Genomic DNA, 17,457 nt, shown 5'->3' with positions numbered 1-17,457 from the left:
GACACAATACTGGGGACCTATTGATCTGGCATGATGTGAATCCAAGCCTCTGAGAGAAGAAGCCAACCCCTGACCAGTAAGGTTGGACAAGGACTCAGAGGCAGAGTCGAATTATCAAAAGGAGGACAAAGGATGGCTGCTGAGACTGTCATTGAGCATCTGATCCCAGGCTCTAGGTCTCACTGGCAGGTGTGAATGAGCAGATGTTGAAGGCTAGGAGAATGGAAGCATCAGCTGGCGAGAATGGTAGAAGTAATATGAGACAGCTGGAAGTACCTCTTGTGAGCAGTATTGCATGGGCGGCGTGTAGCCATGTATTGTGAAGTACAATTCCAAGGTTGGTAGTTTGAGAATGAGGAACGTAAATGCATGGCCGTGGCCTAATCTGTCAGACGAGTGATTGCATTCTTCACCTGGTCACTGAACAAGTGATCTCCCACAACTTCTCCGCCAACGTCTCATGAATGTCCTCATGTAAACCGGAAGCCCTCAACCAAGACAGAAGCTGTTTCAGAAGCCCTGGAGGTGGAATCATAATCATCATAGAAAGACCATATGAGTCCCAGACGGCAGCCAACAATTGCTGGAGCTCTGAAGAGACATTAGCAAGGAAACAATGAGAAATCTCCTCCATTTTCTGCAAAAGTTATATAAATATTGCTCCATTTGCATCTGGTGTGCAGTGATACGGGAAATGTAGAGATTACTTACCTGATAATCTCGTTTTCCTTAGTGTATGCAGATGGACTCAAAACAAGTGGGTATAGTGTGCTCGTGCTAGCAGTTGGAGACGGATCTGACGTCAGCACGGGTACATATACCCCCACAGGAAGTGAAGCAATTCAGTAATCTTCCTTGCAAAGCTGTTATAGCTATACGAGTACTGACCGATCGATTAATTACACGGGATTACCCTGACCGGTTGATAGTAGCTGGAGACCGCCAGGATTCTCAACCGGAAGGCGTCGACACCCGGCAGGGTGGATGCCCTATGTAGTAAAACATGGCTTACCTTGAGCCTGTGAAATCCCATGAATATTGGCAGCTGGGCGGGATGCTGAGTCCATCTGCATACACTAAGGAAAACGAGATTATCAGGTAAGTAATCTCTACATTTCCTAGCGTGTAGCAGATGGACTCAAAACAAGTGGGATGTACAAAAGCTACTCCTGGACTGGGCGGGAGGCTGCCCGAGGTCCGTGTAGGATTGCCCTCGCAAATGCTGTGTCCTTCCTGGCCTGGACATCCAGACGGTAGAATCTGGAAAAGGTATGGAGGGAGGACCATGTCGCCGCCTTACAGATCTCAGCAGGCGACAGCATCCTAGTTTCTGCCCAAGAGGCCGCTTGCGCTCTGGTAGAGTGAGCCTTGACCTGTAGAGGCGGTGGTTTACCCGCGTCTACGTAGGCTGCCTTGATAACTTCTTTGACCCAGCGGGCGATAGTTGCCCTTGAGGCCGCTTCCCCTTGCTTCTTCCCGCTGTGTAGAACGAACAGATGGTCCGTCTTTCATATTGCTTTGGACACTTCCAGGTATCTGGGCAGTAGCCTGCCTATGTAGAGATGGCGTAGAACTCGACCTTCTTCTGACTTCAAACCGTCTGTGGTAGGTAAAGAGATGGTTTGGTTGAGGTGGAAGTGCAAGACTACTTTGGGTAAGAAGGAAGGGACTGTGCGAAGATGAATGGCTTCTGACGTGATTCAGAGAAACGGATCACGGCAAGACAATGCTTGTAGCTCGGAGACACGGCGTGCAGAGCAAACAGCCAGCAGGAACACCATCTTCAAGGTTAACAAACAGAGGGACAGGCCTCGAAGTGGACGGAAGGCGTGTCCCGCTAGAAAGTCCAAAACTAGGTTGAGGTTCCACAGAGGTATGGGCCACTTCAGTGTTTGACTCCTTTCAGGAAACGTGAAACGTCTGGGTGTGTGGCGATGCTATTGCCGTCACTCCGTGGACCGTAGCAGGAAAGTGCTGCCACTTGGACCTTGATGGAACTGAGGGACAGACCCTTCTGAAGACCATCTTGCAGGAAGTCCAAAATGATAGGAATCTTAGCGGCTTGTGGATTGGTGCTATGAGCTTCGCACCAAGCTTCAAATACTCTCCAGATCCTTATATAAGTTAGCGATGTGGAGAACTTGCGTGCTCTAAGGAGTGTATCTATTACCGGTCCTGAATATCCTCGTGTCTTCAGTCTAGCCCTCTCAATGGCCAGACAGTAAGAGAGAATTGAGCCAGATCCTCGTGGAGTATGGGACCTTGTCGCAGCAGGTCCCTGTGCGGTGGCAGGGGTAGTGGAGTCCCTGCCAGCAACCTTCTCATGTCTGCGTACTAGGGTCTTCTTGGCCAGTCCGGGGCCACTAGAAGAACTAGGCCTCTGTGCCGCTGAATCCTGTGTATAATGGCGCCCAGCAGGGGCCATGGCGGAAAAGCGTACAGCAGGATCCCCTGGGGCCATGGTTGCACCAGTGCATCGATCCCCTGAGACAGAGGATCCCGCCTGCGGCTGAAATACCGGGATACTTGAGCGTTGGACCTGTCCGCTAGTAGGTCCATGCCCGGGGTCCCCCACTGATTCACAATCATCTGGAACGCCGTGGGTGACAGTTGCCAATCCCCGGGATGTAGACTTTCTCTGCTGAGGAAGTCTGCCGCGGCGTTGTCCTTCCCGGCGATGTGGACGGCGGAGATGTCCTGGAGATTTGCTTCTGCCCAAGTCATCAGGGGAGCTATTTCTAGTGATACCTGTTGGCTTCTGGTTCCGCCCTGTTGGTTGATGTATGCCACCGTGGTGGCGTTGTCTGACATCACTCTGACTGCTCTGTGTCGCAGTCTGTGGGCAAGTCGCAGGCACGCTAGCCTGACTGCCCGTGCCTCTAGTCAGTTGATGTTCCATCCCGACTCTTCTCTGCTCCATCGCCCTTGGGCGGTGAGTCCTTCGCAATGTGTGCCCCAGCCGCTCAGGCTGGGGCACACATTGTGAGCAGGGTCCAGGTCGGAGAAAGCATCCTGGACCCCCGGCTCCTGTGGCTTTGCTGCAGCCACCATCGCAGCTGATTCCGTACCCTGGCTGGTAGAGGTAGGTGTACGGTGTAAGTTTGTGATCGCGGGCTCCACCGGGATAGGAGGGCACGTTGTAACAGCCTCATATGCGCCTGTGCCCATGGTATCACCTCCAGAGTGGATGCCATCAGGCCGAGGACTTGTAGGAAATCACAAGCTGTGGGCCGGTCAGCGCGCAGCAGGGCCTGCAGACGATTCTTGAGCTTTTCTCTTCTTTTGGGAGTCAAGCTGACTCTGTCTGCCTGAGTGTCGAATAGGACTCCTAGGTATTCCTTCGACTGAGACGGCCGTAGGGAACTCTTGTTTAAGTTTACTACCCAGCCTAGGTTCTCTAGAAGAGCAATCACTCGGCTGGCCTGTGATCGACCCTGGCCCGAGACTCCCAGGGAACATAGGGAGTCTGCATCCTCATTCTGTGTGGCCCTGAGGTTGCATGCAGAGCAGAGATTGATGCCTGATTCTGGAGGTGCCGGCACTGCCGAGGCCTGGTCACTCTTACGCACCATGCCGCCGATGAACTCAATAAGAGTCTGCGCTGTGCGCGAAAAAGCAGGCGCTGGAAACCAGCGCTCAGCAACGTGCGCCTAACAATGTGCGCCTGTAACAGTGCGCCTATAAACGGGCGCCTAAGAACTTGCGCCTAGCAATGTGCGCCTATGAACGGGCGCCTAGCAATGTGCGCCTATGAACGGGCACCAAGCAATGTGCGCCTAGCAATGTGCGTCTATGCACGGGTGCCTAGCAATGTGCGTCAATGAACGGGCGCTTAGCAACGTGCGTCTAGCAACGTGCGTCTATGAACGGGCGCCTATTGCCATGCGCGTAGCAACGTGCGCCTATCGCCGTGCGCGTAGCAACGTGCGCCACGTAGCAATAGGCGGGACACTTTAGGTAGAAGATGATGGCGAACAGGCAGTCAAAATGGCGGCCTACTTAACTGGCCGAACCAGAGGCACACTCTGCTTCTCCTCGGAGACCAAAAAGTAAATATATACGCCTTACCTTGTCTTCGGCGCTTCCCGGCTCCAACCTGGGCGGTCTCCGGCTGCAGGGGGAGAGGGCAAATACCTTCACCGCCGATCTCGAGGAGGTGCACCCGCTGCCTCTAGGCCGCGCCCGAACTCGTCTCGCTCGGGGGCCAAGTCCACGCCGGGACCGAGGCTGCCTCTAGGCTGCGCCCGAGCCCTTCTCGCTCGGGGGCAGGTCCCTGTCGCGAGTCGGCCACGAAATCCCCTCGGGAAACTCAACCGGGGGAGGGACCGACTGGTATCACCGCAGGAGTGCGGGGCTCGTCGTTAGTAAATAACGTCTAGGAATTTAGTCGTTAGAATTTGGAAGAACGCTCAACGAGCATGAAGGAGCTCCAAACTGCTTTGGAGACGGAAATTACTGAATTGCTTCACTTCCTGCAAGAGTTTATAGCTGCTAGGTGTACTGCAGCTTCCTAACTGTCCTTTAGTTAATATGGGTAATAGAATTATGGGGAGTACTCTGCTCAGATGTATTCTTTTTTCTTTTTGATTAGCTATTTTTGAATGCCACCTCATTCCATGGCCTTTTTCTCTACCCCCTTTTAATGAGAGATCTAAAGTGGTTCATATAAATTGTCTTCTCTCTTTGGTTTATTTCTTTATTGTTATTTGTATGTTTACCTATTTTTCTTTTCAAATATGCTTATATATTTGATGGACTGAAATGCAAATATATAAAAAGTTAAAAAACAAACAAAAATACCCCCCCAAACGATTCTTGTCAGACATCACCATGGAAAAAACACAGAAGTACCCAACCGTTTGCAAAAATCGGATGAAAAGAGAATGAGGGAGAATGGGCAAGGCTATGCAGTGGCTTTTGATATGAATGCAACTGCGTATGTCCTTGAAACTTCTAGAAGTTCAGCTTGAGAGATCAATACCCGACTCGGCACAGTCAGATGACATCACCCTGTAGTTCAACTGTCATCCTGCTTGTCTATGGACAATCACCTCCTCCTGTTCCAAAAGAAAGTAGCAGAGTAATGAAGGGAGCCACATACACAGAAAGACCTAAAAGAGATGCCAGAATGTTATAGTTTTACAAATTTTTTGGTATCTGCAATGAGAAAAGAAAAATATACTCCAGTATATGAAGCAGAAATAATGTAGCAATTTGGTGCTTTGTTAAAATGTTTGTTCTTCCTCCCAGTTACTAATAAGCTTGAAGAAAATGAAATTATAATTTTACTTGCATGTCATTTTCTTCTTTTGAACAGTGATCTGCAGATATAGTTCCTGTTTCTTCTTCCTTTAAGAAAGCAAATTACCACATTTAGGCCAGAATTTTCAAAATTATTTAGGCACATAAAACCCAGTTTTGAGCGTTAATGGGTTTTTGGAAAATCCTGAGGAGTTCTGTACAGAAAAGTGCAGCATAAAGCAATTTTGCATACTAAAAAAAAAAGACATGTTCTACAGGGTTGGAGAGGTGGGGAAAACCATTTACGCACTTTACATTTTCAGAAGTATGTGCATAAATGTCATATTTACACCTGCTAAATTGTAAATATATGCCTGCATGCCACCCGGATTCTGCCCGCACACCTGATAATTTTCAAAAGTAAACTTATGTGCATACATCTTCTTTGTGTGTACCTTCTTCATGTAGGCTATTACAAAATTATCCTCTTAATGTTTCATCACTGGCAAACCTGGAAAAATCTGGTCCAGAACTAGGAATCACTTCCAAAATTTAGGTGACAGATTCCTCTCACCCCACAAACTCCTCATGCACTTACTCCCCACCCTCTGCCAGCCATTAATTAGGAAGATCAATATAACATCTCTTGCCAGCCATCACTGTTGCAGAGTAAACATGCAACTCAGATGCTGCCAATCTATATGTCAAATGCTGCTCAAACCACAAAGCAAGTCCTGGGTACCACAATCTGCTTTCTAGGCAACAGGACAAAACAAGTTTGCTTACTGTAAATGGTATTCTTCAAAGACAAAAGAATGAATTAGCCATAACCTGGTGACAACACCCAGCAGCACCAAACAGACCTCGCTCATAACTAGTAGAGCAGGAATTCCTGCTCAGGTGTTGCCTCGTAAGCCTTTTCAGTCAGCCAATTTTAGAGCTAAATCTAGAAACGAGGTTGACTCTCCAGGGAAGATGGTGGGTACTTAGTATGGCTAATTCATCCTATCTACAGAAAACATTTCTGTAGATAGGATGAATTTATAGTAAGCAAACTTGCTTTTTCCATCAATAAGAAGAGTTGAATTAGTCATAAGATGTGGGGAGTCCAAAGCTGAGAGCTGCAGAGAAACATCTACTGAAGCAAGCAACCTGGATCCAATAGTGAAGAGTAGGGTATTGTGTGAAGAGCAATGCAAAACTATGCAAATTTACTGTCACTTTGAGAAATTGTCCAGACAGTAATGGGACATAAAAGATGTATACTGATGACCATGTTGCAGCTTTACAGGTATTTTCAAGAGGCATGGCTTGCAGATGAGTCACTGAAGCAGCCATGGCTCTAAACTGATAGCAAATGTTGCTTACCTATAACAGGTGTTCTCACAGGACAGCAGGATGTTAGTCCTCTCATATGGGTGACATCACAGGATGAAGCCCAATCACGGAACACTTTTGTCAAAGTTTCTAGAACTTTGACTAGCACCTACTGGGCATGCCCACCATGGCACTAAACCTGCAGCCAGCAGGGGTCCCCCTTCAGTCTTGTTTAAAGCTACAGGAAGTGCCAAAAAATAAAATAAGAAAAAGTAACGAACCCAACACCGCAGGGTTTCATGAGGACTAACATCCTGCTGTCCTGTGAGAAAGGAAAATTAGTTTCTTACCTGATAATTTTCGTTCCTGTAGTACCAAGGATCAGTCCAGGACACCTGGGTTGTGACTCCGCACCAGTAGATGGAGACAGACTAAAACTTGTGGGCGGAGCCATATATAAGCCCCTGTGCCAGTCACAGCCCCTCAGTCATACGTAATGTCAAAGTAGAAAATTCCAAAAGCCAACATAGCTAACCATAGAAAACTTACTAAGTAAACGAAAATAACTCCAACACCCCTACAGGAAAACAGACTCCCCAACCGGGAGAGCGAACAAAACAAGGGGTCAGCGTATTATAAGAAAACGACAATGAGCGGACTCTCCGTTACTATAGCGCAACACTGCGGGCGGGATCCTAGACTGATCCTTGGTACTACAGGAACGAAAATTATCAGGTAAGAAACTAATTTTCCTTTCCCTGTACGTACCAGGATCAGTCCAGGACACCTGGGATGTACCAGAGCTAAGTTATCGAGGGTGGGAAGCAGAGAGTCCCGCTCGGAGTACCCTCTCTCCAAAACCCCCAGCATCAGTAGCCTGAACATCCAACCGGTAATGTTTAATGAAGGTATGCAACGATTTCCAGGTAGCCGCCCTGCAAATCTCTTGAGGCGAACCTGAGAAGATTCCGCCCAAGACGCAGCATGAGACCTCGTCGAATGAGCACGAAGACCTACCGGCGGTGATTTACCGCGCAAAATGTACGCGGAACCAATGGCCTCCTTGAGCCAACGGGCGATCGTTGTGCGGGATGCAGCAGAACCTTTTCTTCGGACCAGACGTCAACACAAAACAGATGATCCGACAACCGAAAAGAATTTGTAACCTCTAGATAGCGCAGAAGAGACCTCCGCACATCTAGTTTTCTCAAGTCCCTCGATTTGGATCTGAAGACTCCCCCTACCGCGAAAGCGGGAAGTTCAACCGATTGATTCAAATGAAAAGCCGATACGACCTTAGGCAGAAAGAGGGAACGGTCCTCAAGGAAACCCCCGAATCGGAAATGCGCAAGAAGGGCTCCCTACAGGACAGAGCCTGCAACTCGGAAACTCGGCGAGCCGACGCAATCGCTACCAGGAATACAGTCTTCAACGTGAGATCTTTGATCGTAGAACGTTTCAGAGGCTCAAAAGGAGCTGAGCATAAAGTCGAGAGCACCCAGTTGAGGTTTCCAAGACGGACAAGGAGGCCGCAAAGGAGGACGGAGGTGTTTCGCTCCCCCTTAGAAAATGGGAGATATCTGGGTGGAGAGCCAGGGAGACTCCCCGGACTTTACCACGCAAACAACCAAGCGCCGCCACTTGGACCCGTAGGGAACTGCATGCTAAACCTTTGGCCAGCCCAGCCTGGAGAAAAGCCAAAATATCAGGAATAGTAGCGGAAGTGGGATCCAGACCCCGCTCTACGCACCACTCTTCAAAAACTACCCAGACTCTAACATAAGCCAGAGAAGTAGACTGCTTCCTGGATCTCAGCAACGTGGCAACTACCGCATCTGAGTAACCTTTGCGCTTCAATCGATTCCTCTCAAAAGCCATGCCGCGAGACAGAAGTGATCCGCATCCTCTAAACAGACGGGGCTCTGACGAAGGAGCCCCGGAAACCCCTGTAGACGAAGGGGCGGCGCCACCGACAATTGGATCAGATCCGCAAACCACGGACGGCGCGGCCATTCCGGCGCCACCATGATCACGTTGGACGGGTGCAATTCTATGCGCCGCAGGATTTTGCCGATCATGGGCCACGGTGGGAACACAGAGTAGCACGTCCGCTGGCCAGGGAAGAGCTAACGCGTCGACCCCTTCTGCTCCTCTTTCTCGGCGTCGACTGAAAAATCTCGGAGCTTTTGAGTTGTTCCACGTGGCCATCAGGTCCATGTGGGGCGTTCCCCAAGTCCTGCAAATGAGAAGAAACGCTTCTTCCGCCAGCTCCCACTCTCCCGGATCCAGGTGGTGCCGGCTGAGGAAGTCCGCCTGGACATTGTCGACTCCTGCTATGTGAGACGCAGCGAGATCGCTGAGATGCCGCTCTGCCCAGGCCATCAAGGAACGCGCTTCTTCCGCTACTTGAGGGCTTTTCATCCCGCCCTGGCAATTGATGTAAGCCACGGTGGTAGCGTTGTCCGACAATACTCGGATCGCCTTTCCTCGTACGAGGGGTAGAAAAGCTTGCAATGCCAGACGGACCGCCCTGGACTCTAGGCAGTTGATAGACCACCGGGTCTGATCTTCTGACCACAGACCTTGAACCGATTTCCCTTGGCAAACTGCACCCCAACCGGAAAGACTGGCATCCGTGGTCACCACTGTCCAGTTGGGAAGGAGAAGAGATACTCCACAGGAGAGATGTTTGGAATCCAGCCACCAGCTCAGGCTGGAGCGCGCCTGACTGTCGAGAGGCAGTGGAAGATAAAATTCCTCTGAAATCGGTTTCCAGCGGGAAAGCAATGAAGACTGCAGCGGCCGCAGGTGAGCGAATGCCCAAGGGACTAACGCCAGCGTGGAGGCCATAGATCCGAGAACCGTCAGGTAATCGCAGACTCGCGGACGGTGCTGAGACAAAAGACGTCGCACCTGAGTCTGTAATATGCATATCCGTTCCTGAGAGAGAATCACTCTGCCCCGTTTTGTGTCGAAGACGGCTCCTAGATACTCCAAGGACTGAGTGGGTTCCAGATGACTCTTGTTGTAGTTGACCACCCAGCCCAGGGACTGCAAGAATTGAAGCACCTTGGCTACCGCCTGCCGACACAAGCTCTCTGACTTCGCCCCGAATCAGCCAATCGTCGAGGTAAGGGTGAACCAGGAGGCCTTCCCGACGTAAGTGCGCCGCCACCACCACCATCACTTTCGTGAATGTCCGAGGCGCTGTCACCAGGCCGAACGGAAGAGCCCGGAACTGGAAGTGTCTTCCCAGAATGCAAAACCGCAGGAACCGCTGGAACGCTGGTTGGATGCCCACATGAAGGTATGCTTCTGTGAGATCTAGTGACGCAAGGAATTCTCCTGGCCGCACTGACGCGATCACCGAACGAATGGTCTCCATCTTGAAGTGAGGGACCCGAAGGCATCTGTTGACTCCTTTGAGATCCAGAATGGGTCGGAAAGTGCCGTCTTTCTTGGGAACTATGAAGTAAATGGAATAACGGCCCTTGCCGTACTGATCGGCCGGAACCGGAGAGATGGCCCCCAAGCTTTCTAGTCTTCGAATGGTATCTAGCACCGCCGCTTTCTTCTTGGGATCTTTGCAGGGCGAGACCAGGAATTTGTCCACTGGGATGCGAGCAAAATCTAACTCGTAACCGTGTCTTATCACATTGAGGACCCACTGATCCGACGTAATGCTGGCCCATTCCTCGAGGAACAAGGATAGACGCGCCCCCCACGTTTGGGACAACGTGCTGAGGACGCAAGGAGGGATGGGCCGGCCGAACTTCATTGCGAAGGCTTGGACCCCGCACCCGACGGGGCTCCTCCTTGCCTGCCAAAAACGTTTACCTCGAAAGGACTGCTGCCAGTGAGTGTTCCGAGAAGAGGACGGTCTATAAGAGGATCCGGTGGATCTTTGCGGCCTGGACTTTCGGGGTCCCCGGAAACGAGCTCTGCTGGAAAACGAAGAGCGCGCCCGGGCCCTATCCTCTGGCAGCTTAAACGCTCGGTTCTCACCTAGTGAAACCATTAAGTCATCTAACTCCTTTCCGAACAGCAATTTCCCTTTAAAGGGTAACGCCCCGAGGTGAGCCTTGGACGAACTATCCGCCGCCCAGTTGCGTAGCCAAAGAAGACGGCGTGCCGACACCACTGCTACCATGGACCTAGCTGAAGTGCGTAAAAGATCATGGAGCGCATCAGCCCCATATGCAATAGCCGCTTCCAACCTATCTGCTTGGGAAGCCTCCTCCGTAGAGAGATCCGCATTAGCCTGCAATACCTGGGCCCAGCGCAGACTAGCACGCATAGCAAAGTTCGTGCAAATGGCAGCTCGCACTCCTAGGGCGGAAACCTCAAAAATCTTTTTGAGTTGAACCTCCAACTTTCGGTCTTGAATATCCCGGAGGGCTGTTACTCCCGTGACCGGGATGGTAGACCTCTTCGTGACAGCGGAGACCGCCGAATCCACCTTCGGGAGTCTGAGGAGTTCCAACGCCTCCTCCGGTAAAGGGTAGAGCTTATCCATGGCTTTGCTGACTTTCAAACCCAGCTCCGGAGTATCCCATTCCTTGAAGAGGATATCCGTGGATGAGAAATGAAAAGGGAAGGCGACCGCCGGCCCTGTGAGGCCGAGCAAAACGGGATCCATGTTCGCCTCCTGGCGGACCACCACTGGGGGAGCATCAATCCCCAGCTCCTGGAGAATGGCTGGGATGAGAGGTGACAGTTCCTCTCTGCGGAATAGCCGCACCACCTTGGGGTCATCCCCGTCTAAGGCCTGTGCACCTTTCCCTGCACTAGGCTGTGCCGTTGCATCCGGTGCTGCCGTCCCGGCCCCCATCAGGGGCTCTTCGGAGGCCTCCGTATCCGTCCCGGGGGAATCCTCGGAATCAGATTCCTGCGGCAGCCCCCGGGGAAGCCGCTTCCCCCGGGACGAGCCCTGGGCGATCTCCGCACCCTTCCTGGCCTTCTTTTTCCGTGGCGGGGACTTGCGGATAGCAGTACGCGAGATATCCCCCCGTATGCGCTTGCTGCGCTTATATTTGAGGACTTTGCGCAGCAACAGCGCAAAGTCCTCAGAAAATTCTCCGGAACCCGCTGAATCGCTACTCAAGTCCCCCCGGGACCGAATCCCCTCCGAGGGGACCTCCCTCGCCTTGTCACGCTGCGGGGAAAGCGCGGGAGGTAGAGACGAAGCCCCCACCGTTTCCCTGGAAATTTCCCGGCCGGTGGCCAAAATGGCCGCCACTCCCGCGCTAAGCGGGAACAGGTCCTGAGGTGTGTCAGGGGGGCCCCCACCTCGCTGCGGCGATCGCGCGACCCGGGACCGAGCCCCCCGTGGTGCTGCTGAGGTTCCCTCATCACCCGGGACACATGCCGAACAAAGGCTGTCCCGGGAGAGACGCGCGCGCGCCGAGGCGCAGGCCCTGCACTGCGAACCCCGAGGCATGCCGACGAACGCGGGAAAATAGAGACGCGCCGAACAAAATTACCACAGAGGAAAAAAAAATTTAAAATAACTAAAACGGAGCAATTCGGCGACCTCCCCCCAGCTGGCGACGCCCCCCCACCGACGAAAACGGAGCGTCAACACCGAGGAACGGAGAGCCGCAAGAAAATAAAAGTAAAACTTTTTTTTTTTTTTTTTTTTACAGAAAAAAAATGCGCTGTCCCTGGTTCTGAAAGCCCTTTTTTCCTGCAGGGGTGAGTGAACCAGGCTCCCTGGTGTCACCCCTGACGCTGCCACTAGTTTAGCCGGGTCCTCAACCCTGGCAGCGGCCTCAACCGGGGGAGGGTAGTCCCCTCAGGACCTCTCAACTCCCCTGGGAGGCAGGGCACCCGGGAAAGAATTAAAAAACAAAACCCAATTTAGCACAGAACAATTAAAAACTAACAAAACTAACTCAAAAATCAAACCTGACTAACAACCAGAATCAGGTCAGGCAGGGCTGTGACTGGACCTGCACCATCTACTGGAGACAGAGTAAGACTGAGGGGCTGTGACTGGCACAGGGGCTTATATATGGCTCCGCCCACAAGTTTTAGTCTGTCTCCATCTACTGGTGCGGAGTCACAACCCAGGTGTCCTGGACTGATCCTGGTACGTACAGGGAACACCTGTTACAGTTAAGCAACATCTGCTTTCTCACAGGACAAGCAGGATGGTAGTCCTCACATAAGGGTGAGTACCGAGCTATGCACCAAATGTACCCAAGATGTGCAATAGGCACAAGGACTGGGGTGGAATTTGGTAGAGGGAATTCTGAACCCTAACGGGCAGGCGGAAGGGTGTTTGGTACGTCAAGTTGCAAAAAGGTTGCTCAAGACAGACTGGCCGAAGATGGAATCTTGTCTTCCAGCCTTGTCTAAGTAATAATGGGCTGTAAAGGTATGGAGAGAACTCCAGGTAGCAGCCCTGCAAATTTCAGGAAGCGGCACCGAGCGTAGCTGCGCTACTGAAGTTGCTATTTGTCCTCACAGAGTGTGCTTTAACATGGTCTTGAGTGGAATGTCTGCTTGGTGATAGCAAAAGGATATACAGTACGCTAACCAGGAGAAGAGAGTCTGCTTACCTACAGGTTGACCCAATTTGATGGAATGGAAAGAAACCAACAATTGAGAGCTTTTCCTGTGGGCAGCTGTACAGTCTAGATAGAGCGCTAGAGCACGTTTACAGTCAAGGGTATGCAGAGCCTGTTCTCCCGGATTAGAATGGAGCCTGGGAACGAAGGTGGGTAGTATAATGGATTGATTGATATGAAACTCCGATACGAGCTTAGGTAAAAACTTAGGGTGAGTACAGATGTTTAGTGTAAGGTGGATAGGTAACTAGGGCCTGTAACTCACTAAGTCTGCGAGCGGATGTGATTGCCAGAAGAAAAATCACTTTCCATGTGAGATAGCGAAGATCGCAGGATTGGAGAGGCTCGAATGGAGGTTTCATGAGCAAACCCAAAACCAGGTTGAGGTCCAAAGAAGGGGCCAGAGGGCGCAATGGAGGTTTGAGGTGGTGCAAGCCCTTCAAAAAGCATGTTACAAGGGGTTGTACTGAAATGGGTACATCCCCAACACCTTTATGGAAGGCGGCTACCGCACTGACATGCATCCTGATGGAGGAAGATTTTAGACCTGACTCTGATAAGTGCCAGAGATAGTCCAGAAACTTCGCGGTGGAACAGGTAATAGGATCAAGTGACAGAGAGGAACTTAAACCTGTTCCATTTGTAAAGATAAGATTTTCTCGTGGAAGGCTTCCGTGAAGCAATCAGGACACGGGAAACTGACTCCGAAAGGTTGAGTGGCTGAAGAATTAACCTTTCAACATCCAGGCTGTCAGGGACAAGGCCTGAAGATTGGGGTGGTGTAGGCACCCGTTGTTCTGAGTGATCAGAAGCGGGTCCGTTCCCAAGGGAATGTGCCTGCGAATGGAGAGGTACTGAAGGATCGGAAACCACACTTGGCGTGGCCAGCGAGGTGCTATCAGGATCATGGTTCCCTTGTTCTGATGTAACTTCACGAGAGTCATCGAGAGAAGTGGAAGTGGAGGAAATGCATATAAGAGACCGGTTGCCCATGAGAGGGAGAACGCATCTCTTGGCTGTGAGTGCTGGCTGCGAGTAAGAACAAAAGTTCTCTACTTTGCGGTTTTGAGGTGACGCAAAGAGGTCTATGTGAGGATAACCCCAACGTTGGAATACCGAGTCCGCTACCGTGGGGTTGAGAGACCACTCGTGCGGCTGAAAGGTGCGACTCAGCTTGTCTGCCAACACATTGTCTACTCCCGGCAAGTAGGTGGCCCTGAGGTACATCAAGTGGGAAAGGGCCTCCGCCCATATCTGTGCCACTTCCTGACACAGTAGGTAGGTAGGAGCCTGCCCCCCCCCACCCCCCCGTTTGTTGATGTACCACATGGCCATCTGGTTGTCTGTCTGAATTAGGATGACTTGGTTGGACAGGCGATCCCGAAATACCCTGAGAGCATATCTGATTGCTCATAGCTCCAGGAACTTGATTTGGTGTTTGGCTTCCTCTGGAGACCAAGCTCCTTGGGTTTGCAAATTGGCGACATGTGCTCCCCAGCATAAGTTGGAAGCATCGGTGGTAAGAGTTATTTGAGGATCTGGAGCCTGGAAGGGTAGGCCTCGGAGGAGATCTGATTTTTCCTCCAAGCTAGAGACCGATTAAGTGGGTCAGTAATGTGGACAATGGTCGATAGTGGTTGAACGGATTGAGTCTATTGTGACCTTAGAGTCCACTGGATGACTCTCACAGCCAAGCGGGCCATTGGAGTAACCTGTACCGAGGATGCCATGTGTCTCAGCAGGATGAGGAAGTTTCATGCAGTCGAACGGTGTTGAGACTGTAGCTGGTGTGCGAGAGAAATGAGAGTCAGAGCTTGCTGTCAAGGCAGAAAAGCCTTTGCTTGAAAGGTATCCTAGTCTGCCCCATTGAAGTACAAGTTTGAGATGGGACTAAACAGGATTTTGCGTAGACAACGAGAAATCCTAGCAAAATCAGAGTGTGTAAGATAAGATGTAGGGACGACAGAGCAGCCTGCTGAGTGGGAGCCCTGACCAATCATCGAGATAGGGGTAGACATGGACACCTTGAGTCCTGAGGAAGGCTGCTACTACTACGAGACACTTGGTGAAAACTCATGGAGCATATGCTAGGCCGAACGGGAGCACTCGGTACTGATAGTGCTTGGGGCCTACCAGAAATCTCCGAAATCTGCGATGAGATGGGAGTTATCGCAATGTGTGTGTACGCGTCCAGGAGGTCTAGAGACCAGAGCCAGTCTCCTCTTTGCAGAAGAGGAAGGAGGGAACCCAAGGTTACAATCTTGAACTTTTCTCGTTGGAGGTACTTGTTGAGGGCACGCAGGTCCAGTATTGGATGAATGCCGCCTGATTTTTTGGGGATTAGAAAGTACCGGGAATAGAATCCTAGGCCCTGTTGGGAGTAGGGCACTGGTTCGATTGCTCTGGATTGAAGGAGTAGGGAGACTTCCTGATCCAGGAGTAGTGAGTGGTCTGATGTTCCCCACGTCAGCCGAGGTGGGGAGTCCGGTGGGATGGAGAGAAAGTTCAGGTGATAACCTTGAGAGATTATGGCAAGGACCCACTGGTCCGAGGTGAATGTGTGCCATATGTTGTTGAAATGGCACAATCGACCTCCTACCGGTACCTGTGGCAGTGGAAGCTGGCTGCTGCTCTCTATGCAGGAGTCAAAAACCGGAAGCAGGGCCCGGCTGAGGAGCTGCTTGCGGCTTTTGTTTACGAGGTTGACGAGACTAGGCCTCTTAGAACGACCTCTAGACGGTGGTGGATAGGACTTCTTTGGACGGAAGAATGACTTTTTGGTGTCCTTCCTAAATGGTTGTTTAGTCGAATATTCAGAAGGCATCAGAGAGAGTTGGCGATGGGTCTCATGATGCTCTTTGAGTTCCGCCACCATCTGCTGGATCTGTTCACCAAACAGATTGTCTCTGAAGCAAGGCAGATCGGACAATCTGTCTTGTACTTCAGGTCGCCAAGTCCAAAGACTTAAGTCAGGCCCATCTTCTTGCAGAAATCGCTTCCAGGGTTTCGGCAGCTGCTGTGTTGAAGATGTCATAAGACGACCTTATTTCATGTTTCCCCACTTCAAAACCTTTGTGAACCAGGGTTTGTGGCTGTTCCTGGAATTGCTGAGGCAGGGACTCTGCAAAGTCCTGTATCTGCTTGAATAAGACCCTATTATACTGGGTCATATAAAGCTGGTAAGAGGCGATCCGAAAGATGAGCATGGATCCCTGGAAGACACGTCGGCCAATGGCATCCAGGAATTTCTGCTCCTTGTCTGGAGCGTCGTGCCCTCTTTTGGGCAGATTCTACTACCACAGATTGGTGATTCAGTTGAGGTTTTTGGAACCCTGGAGCTGACTGGACCAAGTAAGTGGTGTCTGCTTTTTGGTTGACTGGAGCTACCGAGCCAGGGTGTTCCCAATTCTTTTTGAGAAGATCCAAAAGAATCTGATGGATAGGGATGGAGGTGATTTTCTTGGGAGCATCCAGGAATTGTAACAGCTCCATCAACTGGTGTCTATCATCCTACTCAGTCTGTAATTGGAAGGGAACAAACTCAGACATTTCCTTCACAAAACTTATGAAGGACAAGTCCTCCGGAGGAGAACGCTTCCTGCTTTCAGTAGGAGAGGGTAGTGATGGTAAATCATCGGTGTCTGGGGAGGAATCATTAGTCCAGGAGTCATAGGGATCAGCACCTGTCCGTCTAGGAACCTGAGAGGGATGGGACGAAGGTATTCCTGAAGGTCCCGGTCTAGGCTTTGAAGGCATCGAGGGAAGTACTGGGGGCACCGATGCAGGCATCGAGGGCATCGATGGATGGATCGGTGGAGCCAATGGCCACACTGGCATCGATGGTTGAGGCATCAGCAGGACTCCCGATGGAGGAAGACGGAATGGTGTTTCTCCTCCCGATGACAGAGCAAGTGGAGAAGGCACCGGAGCCATCGGTGACCCCAGATCCATCGGTGGAAAAGCGGCTAGAAGCACTTCCATCTTCAAGAGCAGTGGTGCCAATGCTGCCAGAATGGGATCGGTGGTCGGTTCCACAATCGGCACTGGTTTCGGCGTCGAAGGAACCTGGAATCTGTGCATTGCCTTATCGATGGCCTTCTGAACCATCCGGTCCAGCTCTTCATGGAGACCTGGAGCAATCAGCCCCGGCTCCGGAAGAGAAGAAGGAGGCAGAGGCATAGCCGGAGGGACCACCGTTAAAGGTGGAAACGCGGCTCCCAACACCCGTCCGGGTGAGGGTTGCCTCGTTGACCCGGTCTCAGAAAGGGTCGATGCCTTTTCTGGACGGGGTTTCTTCGATGGCGGCTCGGACGATGGCAGGGTCAAT

General features: G+C 51.3%; 1 protein-coding gene across 5 annotated transcripts in view; it reads right to left on the bottom strand.

The window, feature by feature from the left end:
• The window catches only part of LOC115093775 (SAP domain-containing ribonucleoprotein-like), a 402,230-nt gene that overhangs the window by 260,912 nt on the left and 123,861 nt on the right, over nt 1–17,457 (bottom strand). For 4 of the 5 annotated variants that reach the window (XM_029606015.1, XM_029606018.1, XM_029606020.1 and 1 more), the window contains exon 4: nt 5,294–5,349. In XM_029606015.1, coding sequence (XP_029461875.1) covers nt 5,294–5,349 — 56 coding nt within the window. Of the gene's footprint in view, nt 1–5,289; nt 5,350–17,457 lie in introns of all 5 variants that reach the window. The other variant, XM_029606019.1, reaches the window with a different exon arrangement.

The sequence above is a fragment of the Rhinatrema bivittatum genome, chromosome 6 (genome assembly GCF_901001135.1).
Source record: "Rhinatrema bivittatum chromosome 6, aRhiBiv1.1, whole genome shotgun sequence".
NCBI lineage: Eukaryota > Metazoa > Chordata > Amphibia > Gymnophiona > Rhinatrematidae > Rhinatrema > Rhinatrema bivittatum.
Note: the sequence above shows the minus strand (reverse complement) of the source record. Positions and strands in the feature narration are given on the sequence as shown.